Genomic DNA, 16,849 nt, shown 5'->3' with positions numbered 1-16,849 from the left:
CTAACTTTTAGGGGACAGACCATGAATAAATCCTTTGGATTAGTGCCAGATAATGTGCACAAGGGATAGTGGTATCATGGTAAGTTTTCCTGCTAAAAGTGCCAGCAGTTAACTGCATTTACTGTTGCAGTCATCACAGTTAAAGTTACTAGACTTTTCAAGCCTATTAGTGAATGTTGAAGAGTTTTTTTTGTTTCCTTTTGTTTTCAATGACACTGTAATTGTTTGAAACAGGAGAAACTCCAGCCTACCACTACGGGACCCATTATTCATCTGCAATGATTGTGGCCTCATACCTTGTAAGGATGGAGCCTTTTACCCAGATATTCTTAAGACTACAGGTAAAACTCTTAAATTTGGGATTTTACCATTCTGCTCAAGCCTGCTTCTCATTTTAAAAATATTGTTACTATGCCTTATTTAAAAAAGAAAAACTGCAAAGTTTTAGTAGTGAGAAGTAGCCAATCAGAATTCAAGTAGAATTAATTGGTAGACCAAAATTGGTTAATAATACTTGATTTAGAATAAAAAGTACTGGAGTCCTTCAGTTAAGTAAGTAGCTTGTACTTTCTAGCCATGTCCAGAATGCAGTGTGTGTGTGAAGTCATGGGCCAAGGCGGGGGGGTGGGGGGGGTTAAGAAAGGAAATGGGGCCAGTCTGGGAAAAACCTTGGTAGCCATTGGGTGGAAGGCTTTGGTATTTTTTCACAGTGAACATTTCTTAAGACAAATTGTGCCATGATCACTTCAAACATAGTGAGGGGCACTTGATTAGAGGAGGAGGGTGGTATATCTAGGAGCTTCCATAGGGAAAGTAATACACCTTTCCTAGTTGTCAACGTATAACTTCCTTTTTTTTTTATTGTGAAAATACTGTACAGAGGGGTTAAAATTATATCGGCAAGATAATGAGTACATTTCTTATCAAGCATTGTAGCCTCCTTCGTTGTTTCCCCTTAACTTTCTAATCATACTTTGAATTATCTACTTCATTCTCATTATTATGAAAACTTGTCACATTATATATCTAATATAACTTGACTACTTCTAACGGTAATGGCTTACATTAGAATTTTTTCTAGTAGAATATTACCAAACTATAAAAGTATTCATATTTCTTTACATTCCTGCTCTCCCACCTCAAAATTTATTCCTTAAAAGACTTTTTACAATCATTGTATTTGATTGGATTTCATTTTCATTATGAAACAAAATACATTGAGCATTCTTTGTAAGGAAAATTCCAAAGAATATTGGATTTTTTTTGTTGATTATTTTTAATCTTGCTTTTTTTTTTGGTCTGTCATGGGGCCTGAGCTCTGGGCCTGGGCGCTGTCCCTCAGCTCTTCAGCTCAAGGCTAGCGCTCTACCACTTGAGCCACAGCACCATTTCGGGCTTTTTCTGCTTATGTAGTGCTGAGGAATGGAACCCAGGGCCTCACGCAGGCAAGGCAAGCACTCTACTGCTGAGCCACCTTCCCAGCCCCTTAATCTTGCATTTTTAACATAGCACAATGAGAAATTGAAATGTCATCTAACATCTGAGATTTTCAAGCCTGTCAACTGGACAGGAGCTGTGAGGTGAGGATGGTTCTATCTAGTGAGATGCCTTCTCATTCTGCCACAGGGTGGTCACTTTGACCTAGCTGACCGGATGTTCCACAGTGTGCGGGAGGCCTGGTACTCAGCGTCAAAGCACAACATGGCAGACGTGAAAGAACTTATCCCAGAGTTCTTTTACTTACCCGAGTTCCTGTTCAACTCCAACAACTTTGATCTAGGTATGTATAACTATGCCACTAACCTAAAAAAGTTCGTCAAGGAAAGACTGATAGAAACAAGTCACTTTTCTGAAAATTATTTTCTGCAGCAAACATTAATAAGAAAAGATTTCCCATAGTTTCGGTTACTGATATTTACTGTAGTTGGGTGTGTTTATATGAGTTTATTCCCCAAAAGGGTTGTTTCAAACCAACAGGCCAGGAAACATTTTAAAAATTGTTAGAGATTCCATCTGTTGGTCAGATTTGGGGATTTCAGTGAAAACAAAGGTGACATGAAAGTGAGTTTGAAAGCTGTAACCATTGAAATCCACTAACAGCCATGAGCAGCATAGCAAAGTTTTTCATGGACCATTTTAATCTTGCATATTACCTGAAGCATTCTCTGTTTAGTTTATATGCTAAAATAAGAATTTAAAAATAACTAAACCAATTTTCAGTGGCCCGTGCCTGTAATCCTAGCTACTAAGGAAACTGAGTTCTGAAGATTGCGGTTCAAAGTCAGCCAGAGCCATGAAAGTCCATGAGACTCTTATCACCAATGAAGTACATAGAATAAGGTCAGAAGTAGAGTTCTAGCTCAAGTGGTAAAGCACTACGTTGAGCAAAAAAAGTACCCAGGCTCTGAGTTCAAGTACAGGACTGGCACAAAAGAAAATAATAAATAAATATCTAAGTAAACCCCTTTTCTTTGTCTTGTTAGGATTCTTCCTTTAAGGAAAAAATAGCACTAACTCAGTATTTATAAAAAGGAGAGGAATTTCCTCTGCTGGGCTTTTTATTACCTAGCATTTAGAGGAAGTTGATTTGACTTTGGTTACAATTTCTTGAACACGACTTGCGGATATGTGCATTTTAAGCTTTCTTTGAAAAACATAGCACAATTCCATTGTTTTCACTTTAGAACATTTGTGCCAGGTATTTTTTTTTGATATGCTGTGTTTTCTGTTTTTTAGATTTTAGCATATAAATCATTACCTCAAAGCCTTTAAATTTTCATTAACAGAAAAATCAGGGAAATACTCATATCCATTACATTTGCATGGATTTTTTTCTTTTTTCTTTTGTTTTGTGTTATTACTGGAGCTTGAACTCAGGGTCGGGCACTGTCTCTGAGTTTCTTCTTTAGCTCATTTTACTACGTGAGCCACAGCTCCATTTCCAGCTTTTTTGGTATAGTAGAGACTCACAGACTTTCCTGCCTGGGCTGGCTTCAAACAATAATCCTCAGATCTAGCAAGTAGCTAGAACTCCTGTGTACTAGGATTCTAGACATGAGCCACTGGTACCCAGTTTTTTGTTCTTTGGTTTTTTTTTTTTTTTTTAATTCTTCAAGGCTAATTTTTCAATCCTAACTTGCTGAAATGAGTCTCAGTGGGAAGGATAATAAACTTTAGTATCCCCACCAGCAAAAGTCTCCATTACCTTTAACAGCCTGAATCTCACTCTAGAGCAGGAATGCAGAGGCTGCTTAGCACACAACCAACACCATGTGCTATAGCATTTGCTTTCTTGTGTTCCTCTATGATTCACTTGAAGAATGCTGCCTTCTTCCCCTAAGGACACCTCTTACAAAGAGATAAAAATGGGACAGGTACAGAAATAAAGAGACCCCAGTCTTCCATAAATACTAGATCAATTATAATCTCTGTTATAAAGTGTCCAGCTGGACCATCTACAAGCCCACCTACACCAAATAAGTAAATAAAAAGAAGATCATATCTTGTTGTATTCACCTTCATAACACATCATCTTACTATCTCGAAATCACACACTTATCAAAATCAGTATTTCAAATCTAAAATCACAGAACTACTATATGAAAAACCTAAGGATATGTCTTCAAGGTCTTCACTTTGGTGTAGTGGGTTCTGAGGTATGTTATGAAAAGCACAATCAGCAACAACAAAGGACAAATTGGTCTTCACCAAAATTGAAAACTTTGTCAAGCAAGTAAAGAGGTAAATGGGAATGGTGGCTTTTGCCTACCAAGAAGATGAAATAGTGGGATGGCAGAGTGAGGCTAGCCTGGGCAAAAAGGTTCTAAGGTCCTGTGAGAGAAGCAGCCAGGTGTGTGGTGTAGTTCTGTAATCCCAGCTAGGCAAGAGATGCAGATAGAAGGATATTGATCCAAAGCCTGCCCAGAAAATAGGCCTGAGACAATCTCTGAAAAATAACTGGAAACAAAAAGAGTTGGAGGCTTCACTTCGGGGATAGTGCTTGCCGGGCAATCTTATGACCTTCAGTTCAATCCCCACTACTGACAGAATTTTTTTTAAGGGAGGGTGGGAGGAAATAGCATAGGCAATTGAAAATCTTTGCAAATAATCTCTGATAAGAATTGAGTATCTAGTATCTAGATGGGAAGAGTTGGGAGGGGAGAGGAAAATACTTCAGGGATCACCTTGTAAATAAGCAAATAACTATGATGTTGACAAAATGGGTTTTGAGGGAAGTAATTGGCTATGGTCTTGTTATAACTACTGCGCTTTTCTATTTCTAATGAAACAACCAACTACTGTGAATTTAGTAAGCCAACGTTGTGTATGCTCAAGTTTTTACAATGATAATGTCATTTAAACCTGTAAAAACTAAACTTCAATTACTTTCTGGAGCTATTTCAAAATGAAGAACTTATCTTCTTAAATATTAAATCCTACTTAATACATTTGTTTGTGAGTATATTTTATGGGAAATGACTTCAGGATCATCTGGCTACAATTTAAGTAGTATAAATATTATCTAGATGTTTTATTATAACATGATGTTTTTATTTCTTTGAGGTAGTCCCGTAGGTTTTCTGAATATTTTTTTTCTTTTAAATGATGCAAGAACAGCACAACATTACCTTGTTTCAGGTCTCACTTTTTAATAAGAATCTTCACTTTGAAATACCCCTCAGTTCTGCACTGCTCCCTGGGGAATTTAAGTGTCAGTAATATGAGAGGCCTTATAGACTGCAGTTTTCTCCAGGAGACTCCAAAAAGGAGTCTCACAAAATGTTTCATTGAAAAGGAGCCCTGAGATGAACAGCCTTCCATAAACTGTATCTAGGAGGACGGTATATGTTAGCAGTATACTATTTGGGAGTCTGGCAAGAAAGCAAAGTGGTTGGGGAGGTGTCAGGATCCATTTCTCCAGGGACCTTCTGTAATGAAACCATCTGATTCTGGTAGTGAATCTACACAGTATTTCTCTGTCACTTTAGTAGGAAATTGCCATTTATCTCATTCTCTGATTTTCTTTCTAATGTATCCTAATTGCATAGGCTGTAAACAAAATGGCACTAAGCTTGGAGATGTTATTCTTCCACCCTGGGCGAAAGGAGATCCTCGAGAATTCATCAGAGTCCACCGTGAGGTAATGAGGTTACCCTGTATGTACTGCAGATTGGCTTTCATTTGGTCATGACCACATGACAGGAGGACCTGTAGTATAGAAGAACTTGCTTTATGTTACTAATAATTTTTTTCCCACATAGTTATTTTAGTTCCTTTTGACCACTAGAAACTTTGTTTTACTTTTTGAGTAAGTAATAAAAGACATCCTGTGACTGACTCAGCCTATGTTTTGGAATCTCAGGCTTTGGAATGTGACTACGTGAGCGCCCATCTGCATGAGTGGATTGACTTGATCTTTGGCTATAAGCAACAGGGCCCTGCTGCAGTAGAAGCCGTCAATGTATTCCATCACCTTTTTTATGAGGGTCAAGTGGATATCTACAACATAAATGATCCGCTGAAAGAGACAGCCACCATCGGGTTCATTAATAACTTTGGTCAGATCCCAAAACAGGTATGAATGTGCTTTTATTATCATTAGTGTGTTCTGCTTCCATTTTTAAGCTCTGCAATGTTTCTCTAGATGGTAGACAACCATGTAGTAATTAAGTTTTAAACAAATTAAATAAAGCACCATCAGTATTACCCATTAGATTTCATAGATTGCTAGATTATTGCTTTCTCTTCACTTATACAGTCTGAATAATGAAATACTTTTGTTATTTAAACAGAGTTTTACCAACAGATTGTGGGGAATGTTTTCCTGGACCTGCTGAAGTACCAGCAGTGGGGCTGGTAGGCCCCAGAGATGGGTTTTCTTTTGGATGCAGAGGGAAACTTGTGCTGACTGTAGGCGGCAAAATGACAAAGTAATATATACACTTAGAAAAGTTCATACTGGCGCCCCTCTCTCTCTCTCTCCCTCTCTCTCTTTCTATCTCTCTCTCTCTAACACACACACACACACACACACCACACTCTACAACAGGAGCAAGGTTGAGAGCAGAAGAGTACGTAGGGAGCTATTGTAACAGGGCAGGGGATCAGTACTGGTGCTTTGGGTTAGATTAGCAAGGTAGGCATGAAGAAAGCATCCAGCAATTGCTGTGCACCATCTGGAGTCTGGGTAGGAAGACCAAGAGCTAAACCTGTCAGCACTTGGACACTGCAGACCTGGTGTCAGGTTCCATCCTCACTGTAGTAGGAACACAGAAGTGTGCAATGCACCAGGTGTGACTGCTACTCTCCCACCTATCCACCTACGCCAAGTCCCAGAGGCTCTACAATTTGAGCCTCAGCTGTCTTCTGTGTTCTTGCTCTTCATGTCTCTCCTGGAGTACCTTTTTGTAGGTTAACCAACTTTGAGACCACCTGCATTGACACAGAGAACAATGGCAAGGCTTTGTACACGACAAAACATGGTAGACAGTCGGACAGGTGCTATTGTGTGGTTCACAATACACTCATCCTTCAACAAAGGAAACGTTTACTTTAAAAAAATACCTATTGATAACTATTAGTCAGAGAATGTTATCAAAATCTTTGGTTAATCATTTTGTTTCCTGAGAGTTACAAGAACATGAACTATGTTTCATACCCCTTGAGAAACAAATATTCTGAACAAACAAATCAAGACTCTTTACCATTGTAGTGTTTTTCTGCTACTTTGGAGTATAAGAAATCAGCAGAACAAAAAATATAGTTTGGGTGACAACATATTTATAGGGCATTCTACTGAACCATCCTACCAAATCTTATAGATGGATATAATGATCCATCTTTCTTTATATACTGTGGCCTAGCATAGTACTTTATCTTTATCCTTAGGTGTTCATATAAAAATTCTTCATGAACACAGGTGTTAAAAAATAATTGTCAGTCAGCTGAAGTTTGAGTGCATTGATTTTTTCTTTTATAAAATTAATATGGCTTAGTATAGAACATGATAACAACCCAAACTTCAGTATCATAAACCTGTCTCTACTTACTAAGGTAAGTTCTCTGACAATCTTCCTATCCTCTTTGAGTTTCTTACCTAAAATGTTAAATGAGATAATATAGTGCCTCATATTTGTTGTAAAGCTTAAGTTAAAAAAATGTAATGTTTGGCATATAAAGTAAATAGTAGTAAATATTATCTCTCATTGTAAAGTGTACTTCTTCCCTTGTACCAGTTATTTAAAAAGCCTCACCCCCCAAAGCGAGTGAGGAGTCGACTCAATGGAGACAATGTGGGCATGTCTGTCCCTCCAGGATCCACAAGTGACAAGATCTTTTTCCATCACTTAGATAACTTGAGGCCTTCTCTAACTCCTGTGAAAGGTATGAGAAATAAACTCAGTTCATGATTTGATAAGACTAATTAATAATCCTAGTTTAACAATTTTAAAAATTGCTTTGTAGCAATAGTGTAATTTGTGTTACAAATGCTACTATCTATGTGTTTTGTGCTCAGAATTACTAAATACTTGTTAGTATGTATAGTTTTCCTGGTTTTTTTTGTTGATTTCAACCTGAAGAGGCCAACAAATTTCTCCTTCTGTTACATTAGTCAAAATTACAAAGTACAAGAATTTTACCATAATCTCAACTTCACCCATAAAGAAATCCATCTTATCTGTCTTCACTCTTCATTTTCAGTTACATATATTCCACCTATCAAATATAGCAGTAAGGGGACCATATTTTTAAGATGACAACTAAAAGATCTCTTATCCAATGATAAAATGGGTAATCTTAGACCATTTTTTAAAGCAGAAAAATTTCCCTTTGAAAGAAAAAGAAAAATATTTGTTTAGTGTATGTGTCAGTCTTAGGGCTTGAACTCAAGGCCTGAGCTTTTTTGCTTGTGCAATACCACTCAAGCTACAGACCCACTTCTGGCTTTTTTGGTAGTTAATTGGAGATTTGACTAGTCTTGCGGACTTTCCTTCCTGGACTGGCTTCTAACCACAATCCTCAGATCTCAGCCTGCTGAGTAGGTTTATAGGTGTGAGCCACTGGCACCCAACTGAAAAACTTGTTTTATAAAGTCTTATGGTTGTTGTTTTACAAAGGTCAAGGATTGGAGCATCAAAGCCTGAGTCACACGATTGGCTCCATGCCCCCACTTATTTGCCTCATTACATAGACGGGTCTATACCTACTTCAGTAACTGCCCAGTGAACGGTTTGGAAAACTAGTTGGTTGGCAAACTCTGTTAAGGAGAAAGGAATGTGTCTCCCAGGTAATGCTCTAGGCTGCCCTCAAGCAGTCTGAGGGCTGGCTTTAGCTTGGGAGGCTGAAAACATGGATTGGTTGATGGCCTGTGTGTCCCTGTGACATTTTCAAGAGCATCTGAGATTACTTTGCAACCATAGAGATGCATTCTGGATTGCCTAGAGTGTCCAGAAGGAAGCCTGCATAACACCTATTCGGGCTGTTATCACACCTAGCAGGTCTTGTAGGAGCCTAAAATGGTCCAGGCTATACTTCTGAGGTTACTTCATCTTAATTAGATACAAGAGTGCTAATTTGTGTGAATATCTGAGGTGACCTTACCACCTCCAAGGGGATCATAAAGTCACACTCCCTATCCTATCCTAATGGAGTGATTCATTTCTTTATAGAACTCAAGGAGCCTGTGGGACAAATAGTATGTACAGATAAAGGCATTCTTGCGGTAGAACAGAACAAGGTTCTTATCCCACCAACATGGAACAAAACTTTCGCTTGGGGCTATGCAGATCTCAGCTGCAGATTGGGGAACTATGAGTCAGACAAGGTTTGTATTATTTCTTGCTTTCTTACTTGGTCTTATTGTTTTATGGTCTGGAAATTCAGGTTCACACCAGTGGGGAAACCCTAGTCCAAAGACTGGCCTGTTGCTCATCCAGTAGCCAGAAGAAAGGAAAGATTCCTTCCCTGTTATCAAAATAAGGGATCTAGTAGAAGGGTCAAGCTGCCTACAAAACAGGTCTCCTTTAGGAAGTTATGTGATGGGGGCTGCCAATTCCCCTCCCATTCTCTGAATTCCTTTAAGAGATTCTAGCCAGCAAGCCGGGGGCTCACCATTCCTGCCAACCAAGATAGCCTCTTCTGGCAAGTTCTCATCTAGCCCACCTCTGTTTTAAAACTCTAAAGTAGCTAACAGAAAAAGTTGCACCTTGATCCTGCAGGCTGCAGCTTTGAATCGCGTAAGTATCTCTGAGCAGCAACAGGCAAGGATCTTGTATCAGTCTGTGTTTGTCCTCTAGGGGACCTTTTCCAAATGTAAGAAGGTTACTATGCTCGGTAACATAAATTGCACGGTAACACCACACCGTTTAGTCCATGTGCTTCTTATTAACATGTTCTCTTTTCTCATTTTTCACTGGCTTCAGCAAGCATACCTATTGCCAGATTATCCCCTGCATCTTACAGGGCATCATACAACTTGAGCATCATTTGCACCAACTGGAGAAAATATAGACCCATTATAAACAAATAGATATGGTTAGCTCCACTACAGTTAGGAAGCTTTTGGGACCATTCAGCTTCATTGACAATGTCACTGAACTGAACCCAGCCCTGAATGTGAGTGTGTTTGACTGAGAGTGGGCTTCCCCAGAAATCCTTTCCCTTTATGCAGCTCTGCGCTTTGCATTGTGGGAGTCTGAGTACGTGGCAGCATATTTGGTTCACATCTGCTCTGTTTTGTAGGCAGTGACTGTTTATGAATGCTTGTCCGAATGGGGCCAGATTCTCTGTGCAATCTGCCCCAACCCCAAGCTGGTCATCACAGGTGGCACGAGCACCGTGGTCTGTGTGTGGGAGATGGGCACCTCAAAAGAAAAGGCAAAGACCCTCACACTCAAGCAGGTAAGGAATATGCAGAAAGTGAGAAAGTGGGTCCGGTCCATCTCAACTGTCTGCTCCAGACAAGGTGTCCTTAATTCTAAGATAGCCCAACAGACAGAACCAAAACATGTCCTTTTTCAATACAGGATCTTTATATGTATGTAGTACAGGCTGGCCTTAAACTCAGAATCCTCCAGTCTCAGCCTCCCAAAGGCTGGCATTAGAGGTATTCACCACCACACCAGGCCCTAAATATGCCCTTTTACTAGAAGGGCTTTGTTTGAAGAAAAGTAAATCAGAATATGCTGTTTATGAAAGTGACCTAAGCTGTTCCTTTTTTAAAATCTGAAGGAAGTTGTCTTTAGGTAATGTATTTTCATATATTCAAGTGACATGATTAGTGTTCCTTAAACATTATATAGAGAGAGAATTTTTTGCAAACCAAGTTATATTTGCTGTTGGGTCCTATTAATTTCCTTCCAGGCTGACCGCCATTAGATAGCCCACCTGGTCTTAGTTCATCGTTTCTCACCTCCTGAGGACATGCCGTACTCACAAATACATTCAGTAGAACTTTGCAGATTCAGTTAATAGTTTTGGCCACCCATTTTGTATCTGATTCTATTTTTACTTAAAGCAAGAATCCTTTTATAATTGAGCCATTCTATGATATTTGATTTGTGAATTTATTATAATGTGTTTTTGAAATGTTTTTGTTATAAGTAGTGTCGTAATACAATCATTTATTAAGCACTGGCTATGATCAATGCACTGTGCTAGGTGTTTTAAAAATATAGAACTCCAGTGTTCATGATCCTTCAAGATGGTTTGTAGGCCATTTTATACCTGAAACACACACACACACACACACACACACACACATGTTAGAACAACAGACCACTCAAACTCAAATTTTTGTTAACACCTTGATTCAAATTCATTTCTGACTCCAAAGCTATTTTAAAGCTAACAATAGTATATTAAATATCCTTTGTACTTTAACCAGCCAACAACTTCATATACTTAGCTGGGTCCTGACACTAGCCATATAAAGAAATAGGAAGCCTCCCTATGAACAAGTACAAGGTTGTCAGTGGATTTTACCAATCCATACTGTCCTATCTAAAATACTTTCGATTTAAAAAGTGGTCTTTTGAGCTGATATGCTAGGCAAGTAGACTTGTTATGACCTGCTGTTAAGCCAGTTCATTAAGCCAATATATCCTCTAGGGAGATGGCCTGTTCCAAGTATTTGGAAACTCATACCAGTAATCTGGGAGTTTTTCTGCAAATACTTGTTTCACACATTGTCTTTTTCCATGAGTCCTATTATTCTTCCTGCTGAAGCCAAGGAGAAAAATCATTGGTCCGGTTTGAAGGCGTTCCCATCAGGCAGTGCTGTCCACACCTCCCCTGCAGTGGCAGGACTAGACTGCCCCTGCAGCTTCTACTTCAGCCATGTGGTTCTCATCATCTATGTATTTTTTATTTCTAATTTTGATTAATATAATTATTACACGGCACGTATCTTTTTAAACGTTAGATCCTCAAAAAAAAAAACTGAACATGAGTTTTTGACATAAAAGAACAAATAGAGATATAAGTTCTCTATTTGGGGACGTATAATCAATATATCTCCATACAGAAACAGTATAAAGAAATCCAGGCTGGATTGTAGCTGCTGCCCTTCATTCCATCCACATCCAGGAAGGGAAGAGCCTCAGGGAGCATCACGACTTCCCCCCAGACCGCATTCAAGGCCCCTACTTCCCTCAGCAAGCCTGCCATCTCCACACACACCCAGGAGCCACCAGAGTCACTTAGAGGACCTGTCCTTGTGGTAACCCGATTTGCTGCTGTTCTTGTTTGTAGGCCTTACTTGGCCACACTGATACTGTCAACTGCGCCACAGCTTCACTTGCCTACCACATCATCGTCAGTGGGTCTCAAGACCGAACCTGCATCATCTGGGACTTGAACAAGCTGTCATTTCTAACGCAGCTCCGAGGCCATCGAGCTCCAGTTTCTGCTCTTTGTATCAATGAACTAACAGTAAGTAGTTAAGCCGCCTGCTGATTGACATTTAGAAAAGAAATTTTTTTCTGCCGAAACTAAGGCACTCATTTTATGAAATAAATGAGCAGAAATGAGAAAAACTATTGAACTGTTTTAAAAACAGAATCCAAAGTTGTCAGGATAGTAGCTTTTTCAAAAATATGTTTTTTGATCAAATGAATGAGAATAAGGTAGCAGAGTTACATTGCAGGAACCTGCTGGGCCCATAAAATAAAAGAGAATAAGGAAAGCTTCCTGGCCTAGGACTTATCCATACAGACTATACCCACCAGATGGGGTGGTTTCCATTGTGTCAATACAGCAAAACTTCTATGGCCCAGCAGTGTGACTAAGTTAGATGCTTCATTCTTCTTATAGTACTTTGGGGGTTGCTCTTAAGTCATGAGAATTTTATTTAATCTAATACTTAACAACTGATCGTCAGCAAGTTGCTTATGCCTTTTATACCCACCAAATTGCAGCAGTACCTGCACATATTCAGAAGTACTAGGTTTTATTTTGTTTTTATTTTGTAATGTCTTGGTAACTCATGAAAAGTTTCTCAGTGTCACCCAGTATCTGGCCAGCTTTACTTCCCTTTACCCTTGGTTAGGCCAGAGCTCCCTTTGACCTACCCTGCATGTCTTATGAAAATCCCATATAACCCAGGGATTTGCTGTAATGTACTGTAACTGCGGCCCCCTGAAGTAACTAAAGGAGGACTTCCTTTCTTGGTGTTGAGCACAGTGACTGCCTTGGTCTTCTGCAGGAGTGTCTGCAGGAGTACAGACCTCTAGTTAAAGCCAGTACTGTCAACCTGAGATGATTCAGTGATCAATTCTGAGGTGCAAACAAAAACACTTAGTAAGTGTTATTTGTTAGGGTGTTGATTTAGTTCTGCCATGTTGGTAGAAAAGTGGAGAACCAGGAACCGCAGCCAGACCAGGACAGACGGTGCCGTAGCGTCTTCCTGTCACTGCGCTCCTCCCTCCCCTTTTCCCTCTTCCTCATAGTGGTGCTGCCGTTCAGTGTCTAGTACTCCCTGCATTTGAGGACCATCTTCACATCTCCATTTGTTCTCCTGTAACCTGTCACCCAGAATGGCATTTCTAAATCCAGAGTCAGCTGCTTTCAGGATGAGAGATGCAACACAGCATGGCTTGTAAGCTTTGGGGCTGCAGAGAACAGACTCCAGACATTAACTGATTTCAACAAGTTGTTTCTGACTTTTGCCCACCAAAGGTGACTTCAAAAGGTCCTGTCAGCTTAGAGAGTCTTAGGATTTACTAGAAGTGACTCAGATATTAGCTTTCTTTCTTTTCCCCTCCCCACCTCATCCATGGTTATAGCAAGATAATAGGGTAGATGTTACTGAGTTACACAGATTGCATCTTTTTATTTATTGAAGAGAAAGAATGCATTTGAATTGAAAATTTTCTCTTCTGGTTTGTGGTCTTTGAGATTGGACTCTTTATGTAATCCTATCCCTAAATGAAAAGTGTGAATAGATTTTTTTAAGTCCAGAGACTGAGAGGTTATGTGAAGAGGTAGACCAAGGCTTTGGTCTGCTTCTGATACAGGCCTACAACGTAAAGGAAATGAAGAGCTTTCCCTTCTCTTCTCAGGGGGACATTGTGTCCTGCGCTGGCACATATATCCATGTTTGGAGCATTAATGGGAATCCTATTGTGAGTGTCAACACATTCACAGGTGGGAGCCAGCATATTGTCTGCTGTTGTGTGTCAGAAATGAATGAATGGGACACACAGAACGTCATAGTGACAGGACACTCGGATGGAGTGGTTCGGGTAAGTGAACTTGGAGAAAGACTTATTAGAATATTGGCTTGAAACTTAACAACACTGTCTGTAGTTTAAGGACATCTGAAGAGGGTAGATTATTTTTTAGCAAAGTATGCTCCAGTTCACACAAGCTTTAGCCACCATATTATCAGACATGGACAGCACCAGAAACTCAGCCTCTTCCTCTTAAATAGTTCTGTTGGTGGCCCTAAGTACTTGACAGTTTGCCACACCTGGTCATTTAAATATGATTCATACCATTTTGGTACTGTGTGAACTGCATAAGCATTGGGTTTTACACTGTCACGCGGATTCACATGAAAACGTAGTAAAAGCAAGGAGACCCTCTTCCCTCAGAGAATCAGAGAGTCAGAAAATCTGTCCAGAGGCATCGGTCCGTTCCTGACCGGGTCTTACATGATTTCACCTTGATGTCTGAATGTAGTTTTTTTGTTGTTGTTTTTTTTTTAGTCAGTAGTGGGGCCTGAACTCTGGGCCTGGGCACTGTCCCTCAGCTCTTCAGCTCAAGGCTAGCACTCTACCACTTAAGCCACATCACCACTTCCTGCTTTTTCTGCTTATGTGGTGCTGAGGAATCGAACCCAGGGCCTCATGCATGCAAGGCAAGCACTCCACCACTGAGCCACCTTCCCAGCCCTGAATGTACTTTATCTTCTGTTGGGCCTCTGCAGAAAAGAGATTCAACAGACTATTTACTTTTGTTCAAATATTTTTTTTCCTCCTCACTTTTTTACCTTTATGTCTCTTTTCTTTAATTGTGCTCTTTATCAGAGAGCAACTCCTTAGTCACAGTCCCATGCTTACCAACAGTGACACTGCTAGCTCACTCCCATGCCCATACCCCATGCAAGCACATACTCTCCCCCTCAGACTGCTTAATCCCATACTGTGCTTTACACACACACACACACACACACACACACACACACACACTCAGTCTGCTTTCTCAAGCATGTGTCATGGCTTTATCACTGTCTAGGACATGTTGTAGAAAAGCTACCCAAGAAAGGTTTTATAGAAAGCAGATAGTAACTTGTGCAGTTAAACCAGAGTCCTTTCTTTCTACCCTGAAACAGCCTAGATTATCACATACAGGGAAATATGCATAGAAATGAGCTGTTTTACCCAGAGCTCATCTTCATCCAGTCATGTGTAACATTGTTTCTTTAATCTGCATTTTAATTGGTTTTTATTTTCATGCTTATGTAAATGCAGTTTTGGAGAATGGAATTTCTGCAAGTTCCTGAAACACCAGCTCCTGAGCCTGTTGAAGTTCTAGAAATGCAGGAAAACTGTCCAGAAGCACAAATAGGTATTTTATACATGCTTTAAAAAAGGGGGGGGCACTTATACTCGATTGCTTTCTTATTTTTCTTTCTTTTTTATGATTCTGGATAAACTTACACCAGGTACCATAAACAGGGAACTTGAAGCTGAGCATTGTTCCCAAAAGCGTGAGCCCTGCCTGTGGTGTAATTCCTTCTCCAGTTCACTGGGCACTTCCGTGTAGCCTCCTGTGGACTGCCACATTCCATACTAAACATAGACCTACCTTCTCAGAGTACCAAAGGCTTCAGCCTTCACTTCTGAAAATCAAGCAGTCAGTTGCTAAATCAGTTCCGCATCTGTTCTACACAGCCCCTGTGTTTAAGCCATTCACAAAGGCAGGCCAGAGTTCACCTTCAGAGGTCTGAATAAGTTTTCCAATGAAATAAAGAGCTTGATGATCTCTTTACAAAATGATTGGCAATGGTGCCATAAAATGGGCTTTGTGTTGCTAATCTCCAAAGAAGGTGGCCTTGTAAATGTTCAGCACTTAAACAAGGGACTGGTCCCACAGAGGCCCAGGGCTTTGACTAATCTCTCTGATTAACTTTGACTAATCTCTCTGATTGACTTTGCTATGAGGGCATTCTTAATGGAAAAGGTTTATAATTAGTGAAAGACCCCCGACTTCGGGTCTCCCCAAATCAGAGCCTCCCTGCCCCAAGCACCAGTCAGACGACACCAGATGCAAAGGCAAGAGGATTTTATTTGGGCATGCCCAGGCTCCCAGGTGCACGTGACCTCGAGATCCGCAAGGTTCGGGTCAGTGTCTGGGAACCCCGAGCAGTCCCGGGGGTGGTCTTTTTATGGGACCCCTCTGTCCGTTACAGGAGTGCCCGCGCTTTTTCAGCCAGTAATTTTAAAGTGTTACAACCTGGTCTGCACGCAGGCAGCCAATCCTTTTAAAACAAATCATATGTTTTAGCCAATTACTGTTCAAGGGGGTCCCCCGGTGTATGTGCCATCTCAGGCCCTTGGTATGAGGAAATGACCTTTACCCGAGCTAGCACCTGTGAATAGTTTCGGTCAGGGGAGGCCAGCTGTAGAGTCGGCCAGCAGGATGTGAGCTTATCGATTAGCTTGTGAGGTTACTGCTTAATTACTAGGAGAGTAAGGGGTAAGGTAATTTTTAGCAAAGCATGTTACAGAAGCCAGAAATTGCTTGGTTAGACATGAAACTCGGTTCCCTGGCAAAGGGGCTAGAGGCCTGGTGGTTTGAGGAGGGGGTCTTTCATTAGAAAGGTACAAACCACTTTTCTCTAAGGTAAAAGTATTTACTTTCTGTACTGAAAAAAGATCAAGACACATTGTACATAAACTGATTTTTTTAATGGTAACCCCTTGTACAACTACTTAAAGATAATAAAAATAGAATTTAAAAAAATCCTGTAGCACATTTTAATGCTGGTATTATGCTAATACATGTACATTTCTACATAGTCAAAAAAGTCCAATGTAAAAGGTCATCTAGGTGTTCAGAGACATAGAAACCTAAAAACTCACTTTGATTCAGTAGGTGTTTGAGGGGTCTAGCAAGAAGTAGATGACTTTCACTCCCTTTAAGCCTGTAGGTGAGTAACAGAGGACGATGATAAGTTAGCGATGTGGAGGAAAGGTCAAGTCCAGGTGAGAGACACTGGATACTGTCCTCATCCTTCTGTGTCCATAATGTGCTGAGAGTTTGGCAAAAGTGGCGTAGAGGCTGAGGGTGTGACACAAGGGTAAAGGGCTTGACTAGCAAGTGGGAAGGCTTAAGTTCAACTCCA

The 16,849-nt window shown here is 40.2% G+C and overlaps 1 protein-coding gene across 1 annotated transcript in view; it reads left to right on the top strand.

Annotated features, from left to right (window-relative positions):
• The window catches only part of Wdfy3 (WD repeat and FYVE domain containing 3), a 240,963-nt gene that overhangs the window by 213,419 nt on the left and 10,695 nt on the right, over positions 1-16,849 (top strand). The window contains exons 52-61 of the mRNA XM_013020113.1: positions 235-341; positions 1,627-1,780; positions 5,049-5,140; positions 5,363-5,575; positions 7,236-7,383; positions 8,670-8,824; positions 9,742-9,900; positions 11,752-11,931; positions 13,560-13,742; positions 14,973-15,069. Of these exons, the coding sequence (XP_012875567.1) occupies positions 235-341; positions 1,627-1,780; positions 5,049-5,140; positions 5,363-5,575; positions 7,236-7,383; positions 8,670-8,824; positions 9,742-9,900; positions 11,752-11,931; positions 13,560-13,742; positions 14,973-15,069 (1,488 nt within the window). The remainder of the gene's footprint in view (positions 1-234; positions 342-1,626; positions 1,781-5,048; positions 5,141-5,362; positions 5,576-7,235; positions 7,384-8,669; positions 8,825-9,741; positions 9,901-11,751; positions 11,932-13,559; positions 13,743-14,972; positions 15,070-16,849) is intronic.

Source organism: Dipodomys ordii, unplaced genomic scaffold (genome assembly GCF_000151885.1).
Source record: "Dipodomys ordii isolate 6190 unplaced genomic scaffold, Dord_2.0 Scaffold49, whole genome shotgun sequence".
In the NCBI taxonomy this organism is placed as follows: Eukaryota; Metazoa; Chordata; class Mammalia; order Rodentia; family Heteromyidae; genus Dipodomys; species Dipodomys ordii.
The sequence above is the reverse complement of the archived record's forward strand: the minus strand, read 5'-3'. Positions and strand labels throughout refer to the sequence as shown.